This window comes from Typopeltis vanoorti, chromosome 12 (assembly GCF_054136105.1).
Source record: "Typopeltis vanoorti isolate ZY-2024b chromosome 12, IOZ_Tvanoo_1.0, whole genome shotgun sequence".
Classification (NCBI taxonomy): Eukaryota; Metazoa; Arthropoda; class Arachnida; order Uropygi; family Thelyphonidae; genus Typopeltis; species Typopeltis vanoorti.
This window is the reverse complement of record NC_143560.1, coordinates 46,294,416-46,308,118: the sequence shown is the minus strand read 5'-3', so window position 1 is coordinate 46,308,118 and position 13,703 is coordinate 46,294,416. Positions and strand designations below refer to the sequence as shown.

Genomic DNA, 13,703 nt, shown 5'->3' with positions numbered 1-13,703 from the left:
AAAACAGATAAGAGAGCAAACTTTCAGCATGGAGGTGAAATTTGGCACAATTTATTCAATCAAGTCTTAACCTTAACATGAGAATATTCCAAATATTAGAAATTAGGAAAATAATTATCATAAAAACAACTGATAAACAAGATTTATTCTCTCCCACCCCACCTCAGATATCAAATATCTGAGCATCATATTTCTCCAATTTATACTAACTATAAACACGTCTCATTACATGGCACGATGCACCTTGTCTATGGGGATGTCTCTTGGCTTCTTTCCAAGCAGTGTATATGCATCTCCCTTGTCCAATACATTCATGACCTTATTACAGTTCATAAGAAAGTTGGTAAAACATGACCTCCCTTTAACAAACTCATGCTGACAAGCACAAAGAATGCCACTGTTATCAACCCACTTTTGTATCCTATTTATCACCAATCTCTACAATACCTTAACTACAACTCCAGATATACAGGCTGGCCTATAATCTGTGGCCTTATCACCACTTTTGTGGAGAGCAATAATTTTGTCTTCCTTCCACTCCTTTGGGACTTGTATTGTTGCGAAACTTGTTAAACAAGTAGGCCAAGGCTAATGCTAATTCCTTAGAACATTTTCTTAATACATGTGGTGATATGTGATTAAGTCCTATGGCCTTATTGACATCTAGTTTAAGGTCTTATATACTTATACTCCTCATATACCGCTTGCTTACTCACTATTAAGTCTTCTCTCATTCATTCTCTACACCAGGGGTCGGCAACCGGCAGCTCGCAGGCCACATGTGGCCCAAACATGCATTTTTGGCGGCCCATAAAAGGTTAACCGTACTTATATGACATGTGGCCCGTATGCTGAATTATTTAAATAATACATTTTATAATATGAATAATAAATTAAAAATAATTTTATACCCATACTTCGTGATATCGCCATGCAAATTGGCCCGAGTCAACCGTGTGAGTCATCATGCCAGGCGACTTCATCTGATGAAAACCCGAGATTTTGGCGCACTTTTTCAGTCGCGTTCCCTGGTCTGTATTTTAATATAATTCAATAACATCAACTATTATTTTCAGAGGATATATATTTCTTAAAAATAATTTCAAAAATGGGTTCAAGAAAACATAAAATTGCAGATGAAGGAAGAAGGTTTAATGATGAATGGAACAGCAACCACTTCTTTATTAAAAATGAGGATAATCCCCTTTGTCTTATTTGTCATAAAACTGTTGCTGTTATAAAAGAATATAATATCAGACATCATTACAAAAATATCGTACTTTATCTCGTAATCTCAAACTTTAAATTTTCTGTGTTTTTTAAGATTGATATAATAAAACTGATAACTTAAAAAGTATTTTTTTCACTCACTATTTTCTCTTAATTAATGCTTGCGGCCCGATTATTAAAAATAAAAGTTGAATGTGGCCTGCGAGTCTGAAAAGGTTGCCGACCACTGCTCTAAACTTGAGCTTTGATTTCTCACTGAGAATGAAATGCCTTGATGAACTGCTCACTGAATATCTCAACTATGTCCTCTGCAGATGTTACCAATCTCCCATTTTCATCCATTAACATCATCTTACCATAATTCTTCTTCTTCTTTCTGCTTGCTATATATCAACAAAAAACTGATGAGGTTTTAGTTGAAAGTTTTCCCACTTGGTTATAGTATAAATTAAAGGTACCAAGAAATTATATTCTTGGTTTAATCCTTTATCCAAGTGTAAGCAAACAAAGTTTGTGCATGAAGTAACTTCACGATTGGGCAACTTGTATATAGAGGTTATTAAAGACTTTACATCACTTGCCTTAGTATCCCATAATGTAAAGCACATATCCTTATAGACATGTATAATGCTATACATTCACTACCCAGACCGATTTCGACCTTTACTGAGGTCTCATCAGTGGGACCAGACCGGAAGTGACACCAAGGATGAAGTAATGCAGAAGTCATATTTCCATGTACAAGTAGCCAAAAGGAATAGAAAACATGACTTCTGCATTACTTCAACCTTGGTATCACTTCTGGGTCTGGCCCCCACTGATGAGACCTTAATAAAGGTTGAAATCGGTCTAGGTGGTGACCCTTCCCATAATGCATAGCATTATGGGAAGGGTCACCACCTAGACCGATTATGACGGAAGGGTCACCACCTGTGCTTTGCATTATGGGATACTAAGGCAAGTGATGTGACGTCATTAGCCTCTATATACGAGTTGCCCAGTTGTGAAGTTACTTCACGTGCAAACTTTGTTTGCTTACACTTGGATAAAGGATTAAAACTAAGAATATAATTTCTTGGCATCTTTAATTTATAATAAGGTTTTTCTTGGCCCTGATTTGCTCATTTTTGCTCATACTGCACTTCTGTTGCCCTTAACAACTGAGTCACTTTCCTGGCCTGCTCTTTATATTCTTTGTGTAACTGATTATTACCATTATTCATCTTGTGCTGCCTCCAAAGTGCCTTCTTCCAGATATCATGCTTAATCCTCTCATTCATTTATTTTACACCTACTTTATTCAGCCTTTTGACTTTCAGAATATTTATATACTTATAAATTAAATTATAAACAAACTATTAAACAGTATAAATCTAAGTTGCTTACTAGTAGAACTACAGCAAGCATCACTTTATATAACAAAATGATGTGTGCTATAAAGAACTATGGAAAAATCCCAACCTAAGTCCTATAAAACCAATGCTATTTTAAACTCACTATAACAAACAGTAAGCCAGCCATGATGTGGCTATGCCACATGATGCTGGTCCTAAGCCTGGGTAAATGGGTGAGGGTTGAGCAAAGGGCTAGCAACCCATTCTCATAAAAAGTGCTTTGCTATGGAAACCAGGACCACAGAAATATCTGACCAAAATGTAATACTGAATGAAGAAAAACTGTTGAGAATGACATCCCCATAGCAAAAACTCTTATAGAGAAACTAGGGAATTGAGGAATACAACAGAAATTTCAGAGAAGATACAAAAACCAAAAGAGAGACATAAACTATTTGGAGCTAAAAAAACAATATGAATTGGATGTTGGAATGTGAGAATAATGTATGAAACATCAAAAGCAGCTAATACAACCAAAAGAAATGAAAGACTACAAAATTGAAATATTAGAAGAAAGGAAGACAAGATGGAATGGATAGGAATTGATGCAGTTGAGTTCAGGAGAAACAATAATATATGCTGGAAACAAAGATGAGGATAGTAAACATGCAAAAGGAGTGGCAATAATGATGTTCAGTACAGCAAGTGACAATTATAAATGTATATACATCAACTAATAAAGCAGGTGAAAAAGAAAAATGTGAATTTTATGATATATTACAAAAAACAATACATGACACAAATCCTAGAGACATAATTATAGCAATGGGAGATCCTAAATGCTAAAATAGGAAATGATCATAAAAGTAGAGAAATGATAATGAAATGATAGGCAAGCCTGATTGGCCAAGTGGTTAGTATATCCACTCTCTAGCCAAAAAGGCTGCGGGTTTGAATCCCGCTATGGACATGGATGTTTGTGATTGTTTGTGTGAAAATACTAGTGGTGGTTTGCGGTAGATAGCTCTGGTGTAGATGATGAAAGTAGTTGGTGGATTAGTGTAGACGAGGAGTTGTGGAGTAGGCACACTCCCTCGATGAGTCTTTGGACTCCCTGAAGGTGTCATGTAATAATAATAATAAGGATAATGGGAAAAGAAGGTATAAGAAATATAAATGAAAATGGAGAGATGTTACTGGATTTCTGTATGGTGAATGAATCAGTAATGAGAGGATCCATCTTTAAGCATAAAAATATGCAGAAAGTAACACGGAGAGCACCAGATGGAAAAACGTATAACCAAATTGGCTGGCCTGGTTAGCGTATTTGCTCTCCAGCCAAAAGGCTGTGGGTTTGAATCCCATTGTGGGCATGCATGTTTATGATTGTGTGTGAAAATACTAGTGGTGGTGGCAGTAGATGGCACTGGTGTAAATGATGCGGTTTGCTGCAGTTGGTGGATTGAGTGGTGGAGACAGAGAGTTATGGAGTAGGTGCCCTCCCTCGATGAGTCTTTGGACTCCTTGCGGGTGTCAAATAATAATAATAATAATAATATAACAATACAAAGAAAATGGAGAGGATCTCTTTTTAACATGAGATCAATGTGAGGAGCAGATGCTTATGCAGACCATTTTTGTAATAGGAGAAATTAAAATAAGATTAATTTAATTAAAATTAAAGAAATTCAAATAAGCTCTCAAATCCATAAGTTAACACTGGTTTGAACACTGTCTTGTATACAGCTAATTTAGTGTTCAGATTTCCTCTAATTTCTCTCTTATTCCATATGAATTTATTCAATTGACTACTTCCTGCTATACCAGCTTTATTGATTCTGTTGTCTATTTTCATATTTAATTTACCATCTTCACTAAAAATCGTGCCTAAGTAGGTGAAATGTTTTACTTGTTCCACAGGTTCTCCGTTCACAATGCAGTTGACATTTTCAACGATTCTGCCTATTATCATTGTCATTGTTTTTATTCCTGACTTTCATACCATATCTATTACAACAGTTATTCAATTTAGTCAAGGAATCTTGCAGACTCGTGGCGGATTTATTGATAAGTATAACATCGTCTGCATAAAGCAAAGAGCTGACATTAACATCTCCAATTTTGATATCATATTTAATACCACTTTCCTTCATAATGTGATCCATACAGATAATGAATAACCGAGGGGATAATGTACATCCTTGTCTCACACCAGATTTAACATTAAACCATCTTCCTGTACTTCCATCAATTCTAACTGCTGACTTACAACTCAAATAAAGACTAAGCATTGCTTGATATAATGCCCCATCGACACCATATAACTGTAGCGTATTGAATAGCTTCTCTCTTGGCACCTAATCATATGCCTTTTCCAGATCTACAAAACTCAAATAGAGATCTTTTTTATATTCCCATGATTTCTCCACTATTTGTTGTAAAGTGAAGATTGATCCTTACAGCCTTTATTTGGCCGGAATCCAGCTTGTTCTTCACCAAACTTTTCTTCTACAATTCTTCTCAACCATTTCTCAAGTATACTTGCATATATCTTACCAGGAACACTCAGTAAGGAAATACCTCTGTAATTCTCACATTCAGTTTTATTTCCCTTTTTATATACGGGTAGATGAGAGCTCTACTCCAATCATCGGGAATTTGTCCCTCTCTCCAGGCTTTCTGAACTATGCAGTGTAGCCACTGCAAGACTTTTATACCACCATACTTAAGCATTTCTGGTCGAATATCATCTACTCCTGTTGCCTTTCCACATTTTAGACCTTTGATGGTTTTTCTACTTCAAGTATGGATATGTGTATTCCTGACTGTATGCCTGTTGAGTGTTTTTTACCACTGTGCTATCACTGCTCGTTTCATTTAGCAATTTTTCGAAGAAATTACTCCGTACTTCAAGGATATCTTTTTCTCCCATTTTCATTTCTCCTTTATCATCTCTAACTCCTTTTACAGTACTCTTTCCGACATTTCTAAGTTTCAACTACCTCCAAAATATTTTGCCACCTTCTTGATATTTATTTTCTATGTTCTTGCCAAAGTCCTCCCATGACTTTTGTTTAGCTAGTTTTACACAGTGTTTAGCTTTCTTACATTTGTCTCTGTATTCTCTAAGAGCACAAGTTGACTTATTTGCCAAGAACTTTTGATATGCTTTCTTCTTTTCCTTCACTGCCTCTTTAACTTCCTGTGTTCACCATGGTGTTCTGATTTTTCTATCCTTGCAGACAACCTCACCACATGCCTCTCTGGCTGAATCAATCAAGGTTTTCTTCAAGGCTTGCCACTGAATCTCTAAAGTTTGTTTCCTGTTCTCAAACGTTTTCATTTTTTCTTCAATAATCTTTGTGTATCTTAGTCTACGGTTCACATCTGAGAGCTGCTCGACTTTAATTCGCTTTAAAACTTTCTTACGTGTTATTCTTTTCAATATGACATTCAATTTTATCCTGCTCAAGAATAAATAGTGATCGCTTCCAATTTCAAATCCTCTGTACACTCTGGTGTCCTGCACCAGGGAGAAAACACCACTATCAACAATAACAGTCAATGAGACTTTTCTTATTCTTTGCCTCTTCTCTTCATGTGAATTTGTGCACATTTTTATGTTGGAACATGGTGTTAGTAATAACCAGTGCATGTCCTGAGCAGAAATCCAACAGGTATTTGCCATTATTATTAGCTTTGCTCTTTTCTCCAAATTTTCCCAAAATATTTTTGTATGTCTCACAATCATTTCCTACTCTGCTATTCAGATCCCCAACAAGGACCAACTTTTCCTTTTTCATTGTGTCAGTTGCTTTTTCTAAAGCATCAAAAAATTCCTCCACTTCTACATTAGTAGAACCTTCTGTGGGACCATAGGCACAAATAAGTCTCATTGTATAGTTCCCCATTCTCATATCTGCCCACATCACTCTACTTGAGACTGCCTGCCATTCAAGAAGACTAGCCTCGTATTTAGTGTTGAATACTAAGACTACTCCTTCTTTTCCTTGATTTTCATTGCCTGAATATAACATTTTGTATTTATTGCTCAGAAAGATCTCATCAGTATTTGTCTTTTTTGTTTCAGTCACCCGTATTATGTCGATCTGGTACTTATCTAATTTCTCAGCTAGCTCCATTTCTTTGCCATTCAGGCTTCTTATGTTGATAGTACCGATCTTTAACTCTGGTGATGTTGAGTTGGGGTGTTTTTTCAGATTTGTTCCAGTAGCTGACTTTTTGCTCGCTGTTCACCCTGGTTCCCTGGTGAAAACAACGGGGGCCTTGTTTAACTGGGCGACGCCCCAGCCAGTATGAAATTTTGTCATGTTGTACCATCATTTTGTAATTTGGTTTAAGCCAATAAGAATTACAATTTGGTCGGCTAAATCCCAAACTGCCAGCCCATCCTCATTCATTCAGTATCGAGGTAGATACCCAACAGAGTGCACCATGAGAAGGTGAGGATTGAACATTAGCTCAGAAGCCTTGGTCGGTTCTCCGCATTCCTTTAAAACACAAAATGAGTTGTTACAACAAATTTGATAATTTTTAATTAAAGAAATTTCTTGAATTCACAGAACTAAGAGAACAATATCATTATATGCCAAGGAAAAGAGTGATTTCCCCTTTTGTTCTTTGTAACTGGAGGTGGCCAATTATAAATTTGACTGAGTGTTTAAGTTTTCAGGTTATTTTTGATCTTAATTAATAAGACAGGCTAAGCATATTTAATTTATTATGAAGATTTCGGGTAAGTGACATTAATTTATGCTAATGTAACATTTTGAAATTTAAACATTAATTCTGGATTTTAAATTTTATAAGTTATTATTATCTGAGACCTCCATGAAGGACTCATGGACTTATTGAGGGAGACCATATATCACCCAAATCTGCTGTCATACCTTAACCTTCTCCTAAACTCATTCACACTAGATGTACTTACCACTTCAAAATGCAAACTGTTCCGCTAACTCACTGCCCTGTGAGAGAAAAATCTATTTCTTCTTTTCTTAACTGTGCACAAACTTAACTTCTATGAATGTCCCTCCCAACCTTCTATATAATGAAAATTTTCATTAGACGATATCCTATAACAGCCATTCAGAAGTTTATAAACTGCTATCATATTACCCCTCTTTCTCTGTTTACCAGTCTATTGTCCATATACTCTCAAGCCTGGCCTCATAACTTACATTCCATAATCCCGATATAATCTTTATAACTCTTTTTTTGCACCCATCCTTTCCATCATCATCATCGTCGTCGTCATCATGCATATCAAGGATTTAGGCCTAGCATGGTCTGTTCAGGCCTTAGAAGTCATCGTTGAATCATTTAAGAGGATGTCCTGGTTTTCTTTTTCCTAATGGCTTGTACTTTAAGGCTTGCTTTGGTAATCTTTCTATTTTCATTCTTTGAACATGTTCCATCCATTTATGTTTATATTTTTTAATTTTTTCTATTACCAATTCTTGGTTTAATTCTTTCATAATTTCTTTTTTCTTTTGTGATCAAATAGAGTATACTTTACAGTTTTTCTCATAAACTTAATTTCTGCTATTATTAATCTTTTTTTTTTTTTGTCTTTTTGTTTTATTGTCCAGATTTCACTTCCATACAATAAGACTGGTAGGGCTAATGTATTGTATACTTTTAGTCTGGTTTGTTTTTGAACTAGGTTTGGTTTAAATATAGAGTTTAGTATCTATCAGTTTAATTTAGTGATGCATTTCATCATCCTCAGCAACTGAAATGCCAGATCTGTAGCAATATCCAACCATATATTTCATCCTGTTAGCCCTCTGCTTCACACTAGCATCAAACTACTGCTACGTGAGACATTATTATCATTATTGCTTTCTTGAATTTCTATCCTGACTAAAGTTATCTGATACCATTAGTAGTACTTCCCCTCCACTTCTATCTCCTCCGTCATTTCTAAAAATACTATACCCTTTCCTTGATCCCAGTTACAATTTGACTCTGATATTCAGGTTTCACTAATGCTAAGTATCTAGGCCACAATGTATTCACCAAAACAATGAAATCAACCCTTTTGTTACTAATGCTCCTGGCATTTGTGTGTAGACATAACAAATTACCATCAGGCTTTGTCTTATACTTAAATCTATAGCCTGTCTGGCCCAGTTGGACATCTTTCTCTTTACCCTCACCAGATACACTCAAAGGGTCTGAATCCAAAGTGTACTCATACATTTCCATCCCATCACCAGATGCATAACCATGCTCAGTGATATTCATATCATTAACCACGTTTGCATACCACAGCTGAACTTAGACAAACTTTCTCACTATTCCTCCCATGATGATCTAGTTTCCTTGCGTCTGCATTAAGTCTCACCCCAATAAATAGCAATAAATAAATAACAGTTAATAAAGCAATAACTTAACATGCTTTAGAAAATTTAAGATGAACATAAATATAAAAATGGCATACTCATCAGAGTAAAGACCAATAGCTGCTGAGTGCTGGTCTCCATTTTCATAAGGTGTACTACGTGGTGCTGGTGGGGAAGTCTGGCGTACTTTTCCTGAGCTCAAATCAATTACTGTTGCTGGAAAAAAATTTTGCAGAATATCCTCAACTGGCATGTCAACTTCACCATTACTATCCTGAAAATAATTGCTGGTTAAATGCAACTAGTTCTGTAAAACCTTAAGCATAAAGAAATGATTTCATATATTAAAAACTTTACTGTATTTAGACAATTAGTTTTGTTTTTTTGTAATTAATTGCTATCATTATCATTAAATTCCTGATGATAGTCTCAGAAGTTGTACAGGATATTATGGCAGTACTACATGAAAAATTTACATAACTACTAACCCTCTATTGACAATTTTTTAGCAAATTAATCTTTAATGCCTTTTATTAATACATAAATTTAAGAAAATTAAAACTGATGATTTTTTAAATGAACTTAATTAATTGACAAGTTGGAATGCAAGTCATGATAATTAATTACACAACATGGATTTTACATACGCAATTTTTATTAGCACAGAATTTTTACCCTAGTGTCAAGGGCATCTTTGGTATGATGCCAAATTAAACAACTAGAATAGAAATTGGAATATTCAACAATGAAAATAAATGAACTGCCTGTACATGATATAGAGTGACACAGTCTAAATACATAAAGTTCCTAATAAAATAACTTTAGTGAGATAATAATAAATTTAGTTTAATCCTTTATCCAAGTGTAAGCAAACAAAGTTTGTGCCTGAAAACATCTTCAGGACTGAGGTAAGGTATTGCAACACCAGGCAACTCCGAGCAAAGGTGGACCAAGCTCTCATCACTCTTTGTCTCAGTATCTCCCATAATGCAAAGCTCATCTCCTTGCGGACATGTATACTGCTATGCATTAAGGGAAGGGCCACTACCCAGACCGGTTTCAACCTTTATTGAGGTGTATTTAAGTAAAGACCTCTCTAAAAATTAGACGATCCTGAAAGATCACCCAACTCAGCTTTGTTCCACTCAGTGACAGGCTCACCCCGTCACCAAGAACTTCTCAGCATTGGCTCTACCCAGTGGCAGGTTCACCCCACCACCAGACAGAGCCATAATCTCAGTGGTGGCTCTACTCAGAGACAGGCAAAAACATACCCCCAAGCAGAGCCTCTCATATATATCCAGCATGGGAGGCAGACCCAAACGGACTGGTTTTAACCTTTATTGAGGTCTCGTAAGTGAGAGGCAGGTCCAAACGTGGAGATACTAAGGCAGAAGCAATAGGAGAGGTCATATTTACCTATAGGAGTTGCCAACAGGTGTACCACCTTATTATTGAATTCCTCTGGATTTAGAGAAAGATGTTGGAAGTTTATTTTCCACTTGGTTAGACTATAATAAATTTAGTTTAATCCTTTATCCAAGTAAGCAAACAAAGTTTGTGCCTGAAAACATCTTCAGGACTGAAGTAAGGTAGTGCAACATCAGGCAACTCCGAGCAAAGGTGGATCAAGCTCTCATCACTCCTTGTCTCACTGATGAGACCTCAATAAAGGTTGAAACCGGTCTGGGCAGTGGCTCTTCCCCTTAATGCATAGCAGTATACATTTCCGCAAGGAGATGAGCTTTGCATTATAGGAGATACTGAGACGAGTGATGAGAGCTTGGTCCACCTTTGCTCAGAGTTGCCTGGTGTTGCACTACCTTACCTCAGTCCTGAAGATGTTTTCAGGCGCAAACTTTCTTTGCTTACACTTGGATAAAGGATTAAACTAAATTTATTATAGTCTAACCAAGTGAAAAATAAACTTCAAACTTTAGTGAGATCATTATTTATTTAAAAAATAATAATTATTATTATTTCAGCAGCTTGAGAAGAATAGTACTTGTTCACAAGCTCTTTACTAAAAAGTAAAGAGCTTGTGAATTACTTTTTATAGTACTTTTTTCCATAAAAGGGATAATTTCAGTCCATCATTTCTGTTCAGATTTGGAAGGTGTAGTAGCAAGATTTCATACTTTCTTTATATAAGCATTCCATGAGATATGAGCGGTTAGCGTATCCACTCTCTAGCCAAAAGACTGCAGGTTCTAATCCCACCATGGGCATGAATGTTGGTGATTGACTGTGAAAAGACTAGTGGTGGTGGTGGAGGACGGTAGATGGCTTTGGTGTAGATGATGATGGTAGTCACAGTTCATTGTAGTTGGTGGAATGAGTGGTGGAGACAGAGAGCTGAAGAATAGATGCCTTCCCTCGATGAGTCCTCGGACTCCTCAGAGGTGTCAAGTAATAATAACTATTTTTTATGGAAAACCTTAATCTGCTTCCATAAAAAATAGTTATTATTACTGCATGTTCTGCAAGTCACAGCTCTTGAGGCTTAAGGAATTTAATGTATTCTAGATATTCATCACCAAAGACACAGCTGCCAATCTACCTATTTCGCCAAAATATAATTCACACTAGCAAGGAATCTGAGACTCCAGAGTGGGATGAAGGTGGAAGGTTATCGTTTGGAGAGCCTAGATAAGTAGAAATCTTGTTAATAGGGCAAAAGGACACTTGTTGACTGTTGATCTATACTTTCAGAGACACCTTTAACATAAGGAATGGTAATATGATGGACCACCTCTTTATCATCACTACCATGATAGAGGCAGGTGACAAGGAACCCTGTAACTATCAATCATTTTGTTGACATAAGATTTGGTAAAGCCATTAACAAAGAAGTTGGACTTGATGCAATTTGTTTCCTGAAAGATTAGCATTTCAGTAAAGAGAGCTCAATGTACTAGTCTTAATGGTGCCAAATTTTTAACAAGCATTAGGGATATGAAAGAGCATGAATGTAAAGTCTGGTATCAGTTTTCTTTCTAAAAACTGAGAAATGATGAAGGCTAAAAAGGCACAATTTTCCTCTTCTACCTCAAGAGTAACCTTATTGACTGCTGATCTTATCAATGAATTTCTGAAGATCTGTAAGGGACCCATGCCAAACTGTAAGAATATAATATACCTGTCTGTATCATAAAGGTGGTTTAGAAAAGACTCTGTTCAGTATTATCCATTGTTTGAATCATTCCATGAAGCAGTTAGCAATTGTAAAAGAAAGAGGACTACCCATTGATGTACCCTCAATTTATTGATAAAACTTATTCTGGCATGTGAAGTGGCCAGAGTGAATGACAAATCAAATAGACAAACAGAATAAACAAGCAAGACATTCCAATCATTCACAACTCTGCATGCAAAAAAACCTGCTTCTCACTCCTCTGCTCACACCCTCTTTATACAGTTTCCAGGGATGACCTCCAGTTCTCCCCTGATCTTCCACTGTTTTCTATAGAACCTCTCCAACATTGATCCTATAACAATCCCTTACTAACTTGTAGGTCTCTATCATATCTCCCCCTCTTCCTCCTATCCACTAGACTCTGTAAACTGCATCTTCTCAAGCTTTCCTCATATTCGAATTCCAGAGGTCAGAAACTACTTTAGTCCGTTGCCTCTGGACCCTTTCCAACATCTCTTTGTCCTTTTGAAAACCAGGTGACCAAATCTGAGCACAATAGTCCATGTGTGGCCTAATCAAAGCTTTATACAATGGAACAAGAATCTTCCTACTTCTACAAGTCAGTGTCCTCTGCATCATTCCCAGAAGTTTTTGTGTTGTCTTCACAATTCTAACAATGTGTCTCCTAAATTTCAGATCCTTATCCACTATCACCCCAAGCTCTTTTATTTCCTCCACCTCTGACAATATATCTCCACCAAGCATAAATTCTGCATCCCTTCTTTGTTTCCCAAATTTTAAAATATTACATTTTGCAACATTGAACTCGCATCCTCATTCCTGTGCCCAATCACTCAATTTATTCAAGTCTTCTTGTAAGACCACAACATCTCTACTCTTCATAGTTCATCCCAACATCACATCATCTGCAAACAACTGAATATCTCCATCCAAATCTTCGCCAATATCATTAATATACCAGTTAAACAGTAATGGCCCTAAAAACAGATCCTTGAGGCATACCGCTAGTGACCTTCCTTTACTGGGCTATTGCTCCCCCCTCCCCCCCCCCCACACACACACAACTTGCTGATACCTATCAGATAGCCAGTCTCTGATCCAATGCACTAAACTAATATCCAATCCCCATCCACTCTACTTTGGCTATCAACTTATCATGCGGTAATCTATCAAAAGCCTTTGCAAAATCTCTCCTCTCTCCAATGAAGCAGTCACCTTATTGTAATAAGTAGATTACTAAAACATGACCTCCCTTTAGCAAATCCATGCTGTCCATTGAAGATAACACCATTCTTGTCAACCCAATTCTGGATTCTAGTTCTCACAAGCTTCTCCAATAACTGAACCACAACACCTGACACATAGATAGGCCTATAATTTGATTCTTGAGTTCTATTATTATTATTTTTATTATTATTATTATTCCAGGAAACTCCAAGGAGTCTACAGATTCATCGAGGGAGGCCCTAACATCATGTCAAGAACAACTATTAGCCATTCACACAGTATCTATCATACCTCGCCTTGAACTCATTCACGGTCGTAGCACCCATAACAGACTCTGGCAGCTTATTCCACTCATTCACCACTCTCCAAGTAAAAAACCTAGCTCTA

The 13,703-nt window shown here is 36.5% G+C and overlaps 1 protein-coding gene across 1 annotated transcript in view; it reads right to left on the bottom strand.

The window, feature by feature from the left end:
- LOC150100751 (uncharacterized) overlaps positions 1-13,703 on the bottom strand; it is a 161,138-nt gene that overhangs the window by 39,742 nt on the left and 107,693 nt on the right. Inside the window, exon 6 of the mRNA XM_090401264.1 lies at positions 9,031-9,206. Within this exon, the coding sequence (XP_090257390.1) occupies positions 9,031-9,206 (176 nt within the window). The remainder of the gene's footprint in view (positions 1-9,030; positions 9,207-13,703) is intronic.